This window comes from Panicum virgatum, chromosome 8K, assembly GCF_016808335.1.
Source record: "Panicum virgatum strain AP13 chromosome 8K, P.virgatum_v5, whole genome shotgun sequence".
Lineage (NCBI taxonomy): Eukaryota > Viridiplantae > Streptophyta > Magnoliopsida > Poales > Poaceae > Panicum > Panicum virgatum.
Genome location: NC_053143.1, coordinates 52,917,343 through 52,931,725, shown reverse-complemented (window position 1 = coordinate 52,931,725; position 14,383 = coordinate 52,917,343). Strand labels below are relative to the sequence as shown.

The following is a 14,383-nucleotide window of genomic DNA, read 5'->3' as shown; positions in this document are numbered from 1 at the left end:
TCCATCAATGGAGACATTATCTGCAATATGGGGAGTTTATTATCTACACTGACTAGAAAAGTTTGGTGCAGTTGTCTGAACAAAGACTTCACACTACTTGGCAACAGAAGGTATTTACTAAACTGTTGGGCCTTCAGTATAAGATAGTGTATAAGAAGGGGGTAGATAACAAGGTGGCTGATGCCCTGTCCAGGAGATCTGTCCTTAACTCTGAGTGCTTCCTTATTTCTTCTGCAACTCCAGTTTGGCTAGAACAAGTAGTGGCTTCTTATGTGGCAGATGATCGTGCTCAGTCCTTGATTACTAAACTCTCCCTGGATCCTTCATCAGTACCCCATTACTCCTGGAGAGATGGTCTTTTAAGGTATAAGAATAGAATTTGGATTGGTCACGATATTAACCTGTACAACAAGTTGTTGGCAGCTATGCATTCCTCAGCTCTGGGTGGACATTCTGGGGTCCCAGTGACCTACAAAAGGATGAAACAATTGTTTGCTTGGCCAGGCATGAAGAAATTTGTTCACCAGTATGTTCAAGCATGTTTGACATGTCAGCAGGCCAAACCTGATAGGACCAAGCTTCCAAGCTTGCTGCAATCACTGCCTGTGCCTTCTATAGCATGGCAGGTAATATCTATGGATTTTGTGGAGGGATTGCCAAAGTCTGGTGGTTATGATTGCATTTTGGTAGTTGTGGATCTGTTTTCTAAGTATGCTCATTTTTTACCTCTCAAACATCCCTTCACGGCTATATCTGTTGCCAAGCTTTTTCATCACCAAGTGTACAGACTGCATGGCCTTCCTGCCTCTATAGTTTCTGATCGTGATAGAGTTTTCACCAGCAAGCTTTGGCGTGAGCTATTTCGTCTGGCTGATGTGCAATTGAGCATGAGCTCGGCTTATCACCCTCAGTCGGATGGTCAGACCGAACGGGTCAATCAATGCCTCGAGACATTTTTACGTTGTTTTATCCATGCATGTCCTTCCTCCTGGAGCCAGTGGATTTCTCTGGCGGAATTCTGGTATAACACCAGCGAGCACTCGGCTACTGGTCGCTCTCCTTTTGTGATCTTGTATGGCCATGAGCCCAGGCATTTTGGAATCACACCTGTTATGGCAGTGGATTCTGTTCCTTTGTCTGTCTGGTTGAGTGAACGGCGGCTGATGTCTGATCTGGTCCATCAGCATTTGCTGCGTGCCAAAGCTCGTATGAAGCGTCAGTCCGACAAGAACAGATCTGAACGGGTTTTCCAAGAAGGTGATTGGGTTTTCCTGAAAGCACAACCATATGTGCAATCTTCCTTGGCCGCCCGTGCCAACCAGAAATTAGCATTCAAGTTTTTTGGCCCATACAAGGTGATTTTCAGAATAGGGTCTGTCGCTTACAAGCTGCAACTGCCGGGCTCCTCCTTGGTCCATCCCATTTTCCATGTGTCTCAGCTGAAGAAAATGGTAGGCGATCATCATCAGGTGACAGAAGACCTTCCAGATGTTCTGTTTTAGTGGAGTATTCCTGAAGCTATATTGCAGCGTCGTTCCGTCATGCATGGGGTGCGTCCTGTCTCCCAACTGTTGATCAAATGGTCTAATGTTCCAGCGTCACTTGCTACTTGGGAGGATGCTACAGCTCTGCGTCAGCAATTTCCTAATGCCGCTGTTTGGGGACAACCAGCACGCCAAGAAGGGGGGAGTGTTAGCCCCAGTACTGAAGATGGCTCTGTTTCCATCGGTGTTGGGCCTCGCCGGTCCACTCGGCCCAAGAAGGCGAACGCTAGGGTTTCCAGCCCAGAGTGGCTGTAGTGTGTGCGTGCGTGAGTTGCTTATATGTATTGCGTGAGAGAGGGGACGAGGGGTATGAACAATCTTGTAACAAACTCATTACGAACTCAAGCTGCCCTCCGTTCTTCCCCAATTCCGATTCCCTCTCTTCTAGCTGTTCCCAGTCTAATTCCCAATTATCCGCTGCTAACACCTTATTGACGTTTTGCCTTCCAAACTCTTCCTCTTCCAAGCCGGCAGCGGTACCTATGCAAATAGAAATAGTCACCCGTTTCTGGGCCCGGGAGGATGGGCTCATATCCTGGGCAGATGGAAAAGTGTATTGGGCCTAATGCGTCCGGTCCAAGATGGCAACAGGCGAACAGTTTTGGAGAACGGCCAGTCTTAAAAATTTTGGTAAAATTTATTTTTGCAGGGACACGGTCGCAGCATGCCTGCACACGAAATTTAGTTGCAACAAGGGCTTCGAATTTTTCTCAAAAATGGCGACACGTGGTACAATGCAAAAGAGTCCTCATGCCTGAATCTTGCTGCATGTTACATTTCATCTTGCTGCGCTGCTTCGTGATTGCATCTAGAAGATTATCTTCGTCCTTCAGGAAGGAGGAACTCATTTTGAGAATATAGTTTGAATCCTCGCAAATTTAGCTGCTCAGTTTCTCAAGTACTTTTACCCCCCAAAAATATCGTTTTCACTCGACCATTTGTTTCTGGGATGTCTGCAGATCATCTGAAATATTTGCAAGTCAATCATCTGAAGATTATTATTTAGCGTTCCAATAGCACAAGAGGATGCCGAGTATTCATATTTTCATACCGATGGTCGATGGATAAGTAGACTTCAACATACATTAAATCAGAATTCGGCACAAACTAGTTTGAATCAAACAACAGATATGGAATAGAAAACTAGGTGCTGACCACCTTCTGAATTGACCGCTTCGTTCTGAATACAAAACAACACATTCCATACAGATCCTAAAGTGACCGGCATTTAATAACACTGAATTACGGCCGCTAGACCGACTAGCTAGCCGGCTCAGTAGCGCCCCCTGCCTGCCGGCCGGGTTCAATCCTCTCTGGGGGCGGACTTTTCCCCTTGTGAGATTGGCTAGGATTTTTTCGCGGCCGGAAAAGCCGTTGTCGCTTCATCTTAATGAAATACGGTGGGGGCGTTTCAACCCCCTCCCCCCCCCCCCCCCCCCCCCCCCTATAGCCATGGACTGCGCCTTCTGTTTCACTGGCTAGCCTAGTAGGGACGTCAGGCAAGATGATACTCTGGCATTTCCGACATGGTCGGCCTGTCTGCCCAATCCGGTTGAACACACAGCAGTGCTATATGCATGCATCGCAGTATCTCGTTTATTTGAGGATCGTTGCGTAGTGATGCGTCTATCAGCTCCATTGCTCTTCGTCTATCAGCTCCATTGCTCTTCCCGACGACCATAATTCCCAAGCCTGCGAGAAAGCGCTCACCTCAATTAAAAAGGAAAACCGAGCAGTATATATAGTAGTACTGATAAAATTACCGGGCACAAATAAAGAATGTATATGAACAGGTGTTGACTGGTACTATTGAGTATTGATTACATGTACCAAGATGGGTTTCAAATATGTGTACTTACATGCCCAACCAAACTTCTTCCTGTGTCGAATTCCATAAGAGGATCATGTGCAGTCATAATCACAAGAGAAGTGGCACCGAAGCCATACACGTCAGATTTGGTTGAGATCCTTTGTATCTCGACTAATAAAGGATCAATGTAACCCCTGCAACAGTGCACAACAAAAATGGTTCACAACATTTATGAACAAGGTCGTAATAATGTCATGATGGATTACTACAAGGAGATGTATGTACTCTTACGGAGTCCCTGATATGGCATCTATCTCTTTCTCGTCTTCTTCTGATTCTAAGACTTCAACCAGGCCAAAATCACTAATCCTAGGATTCATGTCACAATCCAACAGAATATTGCCTGGTTTTAGGTCCCCATGAACCAAGCTGCCTAGTCGGGAGTGATGGTGCAGATAAGCAGCTCCTTGGGCAATACCTTCAATTATCCGACAACGTAAAGGCCAGGAGAGGAAAACACCAGCTTTCAGCCCTGCAATAATGACAGCACTTGGAAAGGCAATTAATTAAGAATGAACTGCAAATAGTTTCGGTGACGTACCTTGAATTATTTTGTCTCAACTTTTTGGCATATATTCATATACTAAAATCCTTTCGTTGCCTTCAGTGCAACATCCCAGAAGTTTGATGACATTTGCATGCTGAAGTTTTGGGATAATTTGAAGCTCATTTTCAAATTGGACATCACTTTGTATACTTTCAGGAAATACACGTCGTTTCTTTATTGCAACATGAACCCCATTTGCCAATACACCCTGAAAATAAGGAAAAACAAGTCTAAGTGCGATCAATCCCATGACCACCTGGTAAACTCTACCATGACCACCATGCACTGAGAACATTTGTTAAACTAAAATGGGAGGCGAGGAAACTCTTCATTCAACGCGAGTATAGAACAAACCCATTTTATAAGAAGAAGAATCAAGTAAAGTACCTTGTAAACTGGACCAAAACTACCTTCTCCAATCTTATTCTGATATGAAAAATTATTCGTAGATGCAGCTAACTGGGAGAACTTGAAAATTGTAAAACCTCCTGGGACAGAGCATGGAAATAGAAAACCATCACTACTATGAAAAAGATTTTTATTGTATCACTACAAAAAATAAAAAAAGTGAAACTTCTACAGCATGATTATTATGAACTATATAGATACAGAAAAAGTATGACAAATATATTTTATTGTATATAAAGGTTAAGATTGTAGAAACCTCAAAGTATGACTTGAGTTGCTTGAGATACTATATAGTCATAGCCATGTGTAGGGAACAATTAGTAAATGATCTTGTGATCCTAAATAGTCTTAAATGAATAATATATAAAGTATAAAATTTTAGATCTTACCACTATAATTTTCATATGGAACTACTCTACATCCGACGTTATTTAAAAAAAACAAAACTTTAAGATTTCAAAATTAGAGAACTTATAATACTTCTTTGGACCACTACATGACCTTAAATGAAGAAGTTATCAACTACAAAGTTTAGATCTCGTCAACCTCTATAATTTTGGTATAAAGTTTAATTTCATCTGAGATCATCTGAAAAAGTTATGAATTTTTCTTTTGTGTGAGATCATTTGTAGGGGCAGGTCAAGCCATCACCGGACCCGCCCCTGAAAATCATTTTGAGGGGCAAGTGACGCCAACACCTTCCCCTACAAATACTGGCAATTTTCAAGGGTGGGGATGGCGTCACCAGCTCATGAAAATGGGTGATGGTGTTACCCACCCCTAAAAATGGTAGCCATTTTTAAGGGCGGGTGACGCCTTCACTCGCCTCTAAAAATGCATTTTCAGAGGCGAATGAATGGTTATAGTACCCGATTCATTTGTAGGAGTGGGTTATCTGGGACGCCCCTAGAAAAAAATGGGGCGCCCCTACAAATCGTTTTTGTAGTAGTGCATTTTTTGTTCTTTGTATCTAGTGTTACAATAATTCTAAGCTTCTTTTACTTTGGGTTATGTTCATTTATAGCACTCGGTTAACATATTGTCTCCCTTTTGGCAATGGATAATCTTTGAACCATGTTTCATGAAAGATCCCATTCACAGAAAGGAAACTCAAAGTGTAAAGAAAATAAGATTGAAACCCAGTGATGGATGTAGAAGAAACCTAATTGTGCATGTCCAATGAGTTGACGGATGAATTGAGATGTTGATGGATCCCTGTGACGCCATTGAACAAGCCTCCTAAACCAATGCTTCCAAGTTGGCGACACTACAATGTTCCCATTGCCTACAAATAACTTATTTACAATCATACATTGATGCTAGAAATTGTATGTACATATGAGATTGAATTAAAACATACGCATGAAATAATTATTTCAATTCTCACTGTCAATGGGAATCAAATTAATTTGCAGGCTTAACAGTTTTACAGAAATAATAAATATTATATGATTTCATCTTGGGAAGAATTCCATTTTATTTTGGCCTTGAACTCTCATGAGAGTCCGATCTTTTGGCCCCCAAACTCAAATACCAGAAAACTTTGGGCCTCCAACTCTTCAAATAGGGTGTCTTTTGCCGTTCAATTGTTTTGAAGTTGTTCCTTGCTTACTAGCAATGGTTTCACCATGTAGGACGAGTTTTTAAAATGCATATCAGTCCAATCCTACATGGTATTGAGACTTGCTATTGACATAGTGAAATCATGACCAAGTTAGCAAAAAAATACCTTCAAGATAGCATAAGGTGTCAAAAATAGCTGATTTATTTTGAATAATTAAAGTCCAAAATTGTCTGGTATTTGGGATTGATAGACAAAATAAACTCTTGTAATAATTTAAGGGTCCGAAATGGTCCTTTTCTTTTTTTTTACTTTCCATATATATCATTCACTAGCATCATCAAAGTAATTACCATCCTGTTGTTGATCTTCCACTGTAAATGGCTCCATTTCCGCTCGAACTTCTACTGATTTAATGTCATTGTCATTAGATGCGCTTTCTTGGGTCCTGAAAATTGTCATTTATCGCACTTTTAAATGTTAAAAACTTAGAAACTGTTGGCAAGATGAAGTAATTTGGCAATGTGCAGCTAATTAATTACAATTATCAAGATACAAAAAGAACTGTGGTCATAAAGAGCCCAAAACACTTGTACAAGAAATTTAGGACTCGTGATATGAGGCGTTCTAATGCACGTCTATTTTTTTGCTATTATGTAACCAATCCAATGTTGATGGAAAAAGGCTGAAGTTTGACAGAACCTAATTGCTCTAAAACAGTCTTTAAATAAAGGACTCTGAGGTAGTGAGCGAGATAATGGAATATAATGGTCCACAACTGTCACTAGACCAATAATAGAGGGGATTGGCACATGGGTCTTGTTCCTCTTCCACCATGTGTTCGTCCTATCATGTGCAAGTGAGTTTATAAGGTTAACTTGTTTTGATATAGTTCCATTATCTGCTATAGGCTCATCTTGGCACATGATTTCCAATAGGAGCATAGTCATGACGACCTTATTTCCTATGGCGCATATATGACCATTGTTTCCACTCTTCTATAATTATTTGGGCTCTATTTGTGATAGTGTTTCATCTCTCGACTTGATGTAAAAGAACGTGCTTGTTGATGATGGTAAACTACATGAGGTCAATATGCAGCCACAACAACAGTATTTTTTTCTGAAGGGTATGGTTTGGTATCTTCACTGCTCCCCTTTATATTATGGGATTAATCAAGTCTTGGTTTCACCACTTTTACTTCTATCGTCACTACTATATTGGTTTCTCTGCCAGCATACTCTTGATCCTCACACGGTCATACTACTCTTCTCACTCTTTTTCTTAATACAATATGCATGAACAATTCCATATGTGTGATCTTGGTCCTATTCATTACTTCATGCACATGTATTCCCCGTAGTGGTAGAGTTCTACAATGACTACAAGTGATGTTCATTAAAAAAACAAATAACGTGTTGCATGCAGAAGTACAATATGCTCTATATGTGAAAATGAGCCAAGATTGAGTAACTCACCCTTTATCTGAACCATCAGGTTCAAGTTGCTCAATGAGGACCCCTCTTTTCAGACAAGTTTGCATGACTTCCTTTGGTATGATGCTCAGTGAGCCAAAGTGCTCTGACATGAGGCTCATAGTAGGTAAACCCCATTTATTATTTTTTTGCTGACAACTATACAATGGCATGAGGTGATCAAGATAATTCCAACCATGCTTGACCGAATCCACATTAGGCCTATCCCATATGAGGTGCACCGGAAGTGTTGTTTGATTCATATGAAATTCCATACCTGCAAAACAACCCCATAAGACAAATCATTTGTTTTATATACTATAAAGATTTCTCTATTAGGTTCCTTGTAAAAAAGATTGCTCAATTAATTAAGTAAAAGTTGTGGCACTTAAGGGAATGTAAGAAGAAAAAATTAGAAAAGTGGTTAAAGCACATGCTACTACCTCACAAAAAAAGTCAACAAAAATATTAAATAAACTGATGGAGTTTCCCATGCAAATATAGGTTTTCATTTTTAATACAACATATTCACTTTGCTAAAAGCGTGACTTTACCTGCACTTCTCCTACAATTCCTTTAATTTATATAAACAAATGCTTATAAACTGTGATATTAATTTGGACTATAAAATTAATCAGCGTACATGTTCCTCAACACACACAGGTGTGCGTGGGGCCCAGTATCTTGTTTTATTTAGTTGTACATAGATTATAAAGTCAACCTAAATATAAACTGGAACAATGCGTTTACATCTCCAATTTTCCAAGTTTGTTATAATTCACTCAGGTTATAAGTTGCACGTGATTCCGTTTCCTATTTTCAATGTTTGTTATCTTTGCAAAATGAAGTAAAAATCCTCATAAATAACCAGCTGAACCCACCATTGTCAGAACTGCACAAAAGGTTGTTGTCCATAGCATTCAGGCCCACAAAGTGATCACTCACCAACAGTTCATCTACAGCTAAACAATATTGCACAAGGTCAAGGTAAAATAAACCTATATAGACAGGACAAGGTAAAATAAACAAATGTATGCAAAAGAATAGTAAAGCTAGGCGAACTATTAACATGCATTGATTGAGGTAAAATAGACAAATGTACGCATAAACTATCTATGTGTTTCTGTTGATCTGAGACTGATATTTCTCCAAACTTGAATGTTACCATAAAAACACTCATATTTCTCATAAGCAGGTGGGCTATATATTTGCTTATGATATGATATTTGCAAGTTCATATGACTTGAGGTGGTTGATCTCTATATGTGTGCGGTGATATTATTTGCTATTATGTATATGTGTGTGTGTGTGAGGAGGGCTAACAGCTAGTATGCAAGTTAATGCATGCCTGGTTTCACTGTGATCCTAGGCAGATATGTAACCAAATCATCTAAGATTATTAGGCCAGTCACTATGAAAGTTTTATAGGAGTTTCATAGGCATTAATTTTTTTGTCACATCAGTAAATTTGCTGACATGGCAGGATCATTATCCATGACACTCATCCGGCTCAGTCACTACTAGAAAACCCCCCTTAGATACGTTGTAGTAGTAACGCTGGTTCAAAGCGTCTCTACGTCGGCTCGTAAATACGTTTTATGAATTATTTTCAAAAATGTGTCATATTGTCACGATATTAAACACGCTTATAGTGTCAATAGTCGTGTAAATACATTTCTTAACATGCTATTTGAAATCGTCTCAAAATGACACGGAGTTAGACACACTTCTAAACATCGTTAACCTACAGACACATTATATATGAAGCATATCAGACATTTAACTATATCTATGTAAAGACATTTTTTTGACATAATTGTAAATTTGTATCAAATTTATATAAATTTAGACATGTTTTCAAATGTGAGTATCATGTAGACACATCGTAAAGCGTATCAAACAATTATCCATAGGAACGTAATGATGCTTTTTGGATGCAAGATTGAAAACATCTCAAAGTGATACTCAATCGAAAGAAGAGGATGAGAAAGATTTATACACGATTGAAAGTGTAATGAAACTATGCACTGAGACTGGCTAGTTTTATGGATGATGATTCAGATAATAGAGAAAAGTCAAATATCTTGAACTGTAGGATAAAAAGTATTACATATAGTTCTTTAACCTTCTATTCTTATTTGGTCATGGATAGGGTGGGATAGGGATAAAATAGCCTAGGGGTGTTGAAGAAATCCTAGCCCTCAGTTATATTCAATAAACTGTCAAATTTATCTCACCCCAGTTCTATATCCCTACTATGTTATATAGTGCCTTCTTACAACTGACACACGGTCCTAGAAGATTTAGAAGCTTTCTAAGATAAGGGGTTCTAAAACATTTGTGATGATGTTTATACTGGTGGGTGGAATACAAAGGGAAGTAAATTAAAGCCAATCCTCTAGGGTCATTAGATCTTATATCTTCACTCTAACATGTGTTTGTGTCGATGGGCAATGGTAATAGTGAATTATCCTTGAAAAGATTATATGCAATAATGGATGTCTTGATTGGTGTCTTCCGAGCATATCTTTAGAAGTTGTCATAATCTACATATATTTCTATCAATATGATTCATGAGGATGGGCATTTTACTCAAAGTCTTTATTAGTATGTCTAAACTGTAGAAATCAGAGAATTTAAATTTTTATTTAACTATTAATTTAACAAAATATAATTTTAACACTAACATGTTGTACGATAAAGAGAAAAATGAACATTAGAAATCAGAAAACATAAAATCAGCATATATAGTTTATCAGACATGGCTATAAGCGCATAATTTATTAAAGCATATTAGAGCAATCATGATATTTTTTCCAACCTGTTTGAGAAATATAACAGGTAAATAGAAGGGCCAAACTTTTCAAGTTGTATCTGTTCAAATCATAGAAAATAAGGGAGATAACTTACATAGATACTCACTCAACCTATCACTTGTAGGAATCGAAATAGTATCATCACTCAGTGAAAGTGCCATACTGGTACGGTTGTTCGCATGTTGGATCATGACTGGCCTATGAAGACCTTCATATTGAGGTAATGGCCCCTGTTGCTCTTGCTGGACAAAAATAAAAAACAGGTGCCAAATATAAATTAGTGCAACGCACTGTGGAGTGAAAGTAAAATAAAGCCATGGATCCACCTTCTTAATGCTTAAGTTGTGTGCACTCCACATATCTAAGTCAATCATGGTTTAGTTTTTCTATTACTTACACTGGTACATGCTTCGCTTGGTAGTATAGCTCTGTTTCCTAAAAATGGAGGCTGTGGCTGTCCTCCAATTATATCAACCAGTCCTAAAAATAAGGAGTAATAAGCATCATGATCTTTATATCATTAAAAAAACAGGGGATACAAAAGAAGGCCCATTTATGGCCAGACAGCTAAGGGTGCGACGATGCAGATCACCTAGGGTATCAAGCAGTACACATCATTAATATAATGGATTAATGGTCACTGATTCTGAAGTATACTTTTATATATCCATACTTATATGTATGCTAATGTAGAGCATAGGAGTACATGATACATATCCTTGCACTCTCTTAAAAGGAAGACAAGGCGATGAAACAAAAGGAGGTTCAAGTGTTAACTGATTCCCTTGCCTTGAGTTATATCTGTCCATTGTTGGTTCTGCATGTTAGGCATCGAACCATTTTGATCTTGATAACCATCATAGACACCTATGAAAGTGTTACTAGTTAGAAACGCAACTGAAACTTGTATCCTAGAAAAATTTTACCAAACTAGAGAATTTTTACAATGGTTAAAAAATAAGAGTCATCCATTTGATAGAATCGTACGGTGCTCAAGTGGCAGGAAGTACTTGAAAATACCTAGACTAAAGTATCTTGTGGTACAAAAATATGGGACCAAGTACCAAAAAGAGTGGGACACAATGCCCTTAACTCTACTAATTAGATTTTTTTTTTGAAATACCTTCCATAGATCAACGGCTACGAAAAATTCAAGCGAAAAGTACCTAAAAGTACCCTCTGGTACTTTACAATCATTGTAACATAGATCCCAAAGCTAAGTGCATGAAACAATCAGCTAGCTCACTGAAAAAATAATGTTCATATAATAAAAATGTCTGGTAATGTATCAAAGCACATGAAGGGTGGGGCATATATTCCATCGTAACAAATGAGATTTCATTTCAAAAATGACAAATTTTTGTACATTCCTATTTTATTTTATTCTATAGAATGTGCCCCATCAAACATTCCAGATATTGAACAACATTATGATTAAACTAATATATTAAAATTTGATTTTGTCATGAGAAAATATTATAGTTACTTTTTAGATTCACTATCATGAAACTGAATTTGGTGGAGAATAAAAATATATTTTTATGTAAAACTGAAAAGTAGATTTGTAAAATTAGATGACAAGTAGCTGTGTGGAGTTCATATATTCTAATAATGTGAAACTGAAAAGGTACCAATAAATAAAAGACCACAAAGAAGTTAAAAAAAAGTTTCAGATAGAGAAACTGAGAACGTATAGCATAACCTGAGGAAGAATAGGTACTTACTTTGTCTGGTTGGCCTGCTTTCACGTAATTTAAATTGTCTGTTTGGCCTATCATGGCCCCGCACAAAGAAAGGATTTGACAATCCTTCTAGAACTCGTTCTTCCGTTGGTGACACTACCATCACCCCAAGCCTAACCTTCTTGTTACTGGAGTTACTGAATATTGTAGAACCACTGTGACATTTGACCCCATGAATAAGGTTAATTCGGTTGTTACTCACTACTGATTTTACTGACTGGTCCACATCTCCTGTTGCTGAATTTCCTTGTCGTGCTTTCTTTATGTTGCTCACGAAATCCTCTCTGGACCAATTGTATAGATTGTCATGTTGATTGAAGTCAGCATTAACAACAACCAACTCAACTGTTGCAGAAGCAAGGGGTCCATTTTCTACAGTTTGACCATTATTACAATCAACTAGAGCTACACTTATTTCTAGGCTTTGGCCCTTTTCAATTTTGTCAATCACCCCAGATGTGAATTCCAGTCGATATCTTGGTGGTTGCACTTGATTCTGTTGTGACCTGCAAACGAAAAAATAATTGTGTAACTTATAAAGCAACAGAGCGAAGCTAGTAGATAGATGGTATCAGTGGCGGACCCAGGATTTGAATCTAGAGTATGCCTAGGTAAAACTTCAAAATACAATATGGTACAATTCAGTATACAATTAGGTAATATAACTACATGAATTTTCAAATAATTATGGGTAGTAAAGGAAATCAACTAATAAAGAAAAAATTGCTCAAATTTTGGGTAGTCCTAGGCCTGTATGGCCTACCCACTGGGTCCGCCACTGGATGGTATGTAGTATACATTAACAAATTCTAATAATATCTTCACTTATTCACTCCTAGCACTGCCATAAAAATAAATGATATAATCGTCGGTAGCAAACAACACCTCAAAGCAGCAGAATCATCACCACTTGTGCCCTTCATATGAAGCTCCAATAGTTTACATAGATCATTGTGACTTTCAGTAAGCTTCTCCAATTTTTTATTTTGATCATTGTGACTTTCAGTAAGCTTCTCCAACATTTTGTGTAATTCATTACTGTTTTCAGCAAAATGATATGATTGTTTGCGCATCACCTCCTTGAGCTTTGTCAGTATGCTTATGACTTTTCTGCCCTGTGCGCAAGTTAACTGTTAGTACCATTATTGTGGTATAATGGATAAAATAATTCTATAATGGAAAATTAATGGTAAAAGATTGAAACATGATGCCCTCTGTTTCAAGTTTCATATTTCATTACGGGATTCATATTTTCAGAACATATTGGAGCACAAAACTTCAATTTGTCACATGATCAAATGTATCATAGGATATTTCAAAAATACTAAGTGGTTTAGTCCAAACTGTTAGAGATTGCAGCTAAGGTCCCGGACTGTTGTTTACTACTAACCATTTTGTGAATATTTGGTTTCTATGCTTTAGTTACCTTTTTGAAAAGAACTATGCTTTAGTTATCACCTTCTAAGTCACAGTTGTAGTATTTTACTGTCCACCTGCAAACGGAGCGGATCAGAGTGCCCTGCACGCGGCCCGCTGCACGGTTTGAACAAAAGCAGGATCACGGGTCGACCCACCCCTTGTTCTCATCTTCGGATGTGTTTAGTTGGTGAAAAAATTTGAATTTTGGTACTATAGCACATTTCGCTGTTACTTGACAAATAATGTCCAATCATGAACTAATTAGCCTTAAAAGATTCATCTCGTGATAATCAGTTAGACTGCGTAATTAGTTATTTTTTCAACTCCATTTAATACTCCATATATGTGTCAAAAGATTTGATGTGACAGGTATTGTAGAAAATTTTGAGGAACTAAACAGGGTCACAGAATAATGCACGGGCTCCCCAGGCCAAACCTGCCCAGCGCCCGGCACCATGCTGCTCTGCAAAACTGTCGCACACTCGCACACTTGCACGTCGGCACGCGAGGTACAGCGGTGATGTGACAGGGGTCGACCCTGGGGTCTCTAGGAGTCAACATGGTCACGACCCTGCTGCTCCACTCTGTTTTGGAATCGACCCGCTTCAGATTGATTCAAGATCGACCCGCTTCAGATTGATTCAAGAAGCAGAGCAATTTTGTAAGAGGGTCGACCCGAACCCCTTGCAGTCTGATTTTACTGCATGCCTCTATTCGTATGCTAATCCAATTCAACGCCATGGAATTTGGCCATAGATTTTTCCAAAATTCCTTCAGTGCCACAGCTTCAAAATCTTATCCTCTCAATATAATGCCAATTCCGTCTATATAAGGTGTTATGTTATTGTTAAGTAGCCATGAAAAAGACACATATGCCTGTCTAATGGAACGAAGTAAATTTTGGTTTTCCCCTTTACTACCATATATAGTACCATTGCATGATCAACATAGACACAACAGATAAAATGAAACAAATGACATACTCCCTCCGTCCTAAAAAA

The 14,383-nt window shown here is 38.4% G+C and overlaps 1 protein-coding gene across 1 annotated transcript; it reads right to left on the bottom strand.

Annotated features, from left to right (window-relative positions):
* Positions 1 to 3,173: 3,173 nt before the first annotated feature.
* Positions 3,174 to 7,527, bottom strand: LOC120645956 (putative cysteine-rich receptor-like protein kinase 39). The gene is made up of 7 exons (XM_039922656.1): positions 7,409 to 7,527; positions 6,284 to 6,378; positions 4,349 to 4,449; positions 4,112 to 4,169; positions 3,646 to 3,886; positions 3,404 to 3,548; positions 3,174 to 3,236 (listed from the first exon to the last, which is right to left on the bottom strand). The coding sequence occupies exons 1-7, from the start codon at positions 7,525 to 7,527 to the stop codon at positions 3,174 to 3,176; spliced, it is 822 nt and encodes a 273-aa protein (XP_039778590.1).
* Between the last annotated feature and the right edge of the window lie 6,856 nt (positions 7,528 to 14,383).

Coding starts and splice junctions, on each gene's coding strand:
- LOC120645956 (XM_039922656.1), bottom strand. CDS start 7,527: ATGAGCCTCATGTCAGAGCACTTTGGCTCACTGAGCATCATACCAAAG. Junction 4,450..6,283: donor GGAAGATCAACAACAGGATG/GTAATTACTTTG, acceptor GCTCTGTCCCAG/GAGGTTTTACAATTTTCAAG. Junction 4,170..4,348: donor GTTTTGGTCCAGTTTACAAG/GTACTTTACTTG, acceptor CCTTATTTTCAG/GGTGTATTGGCAAATGGGGT.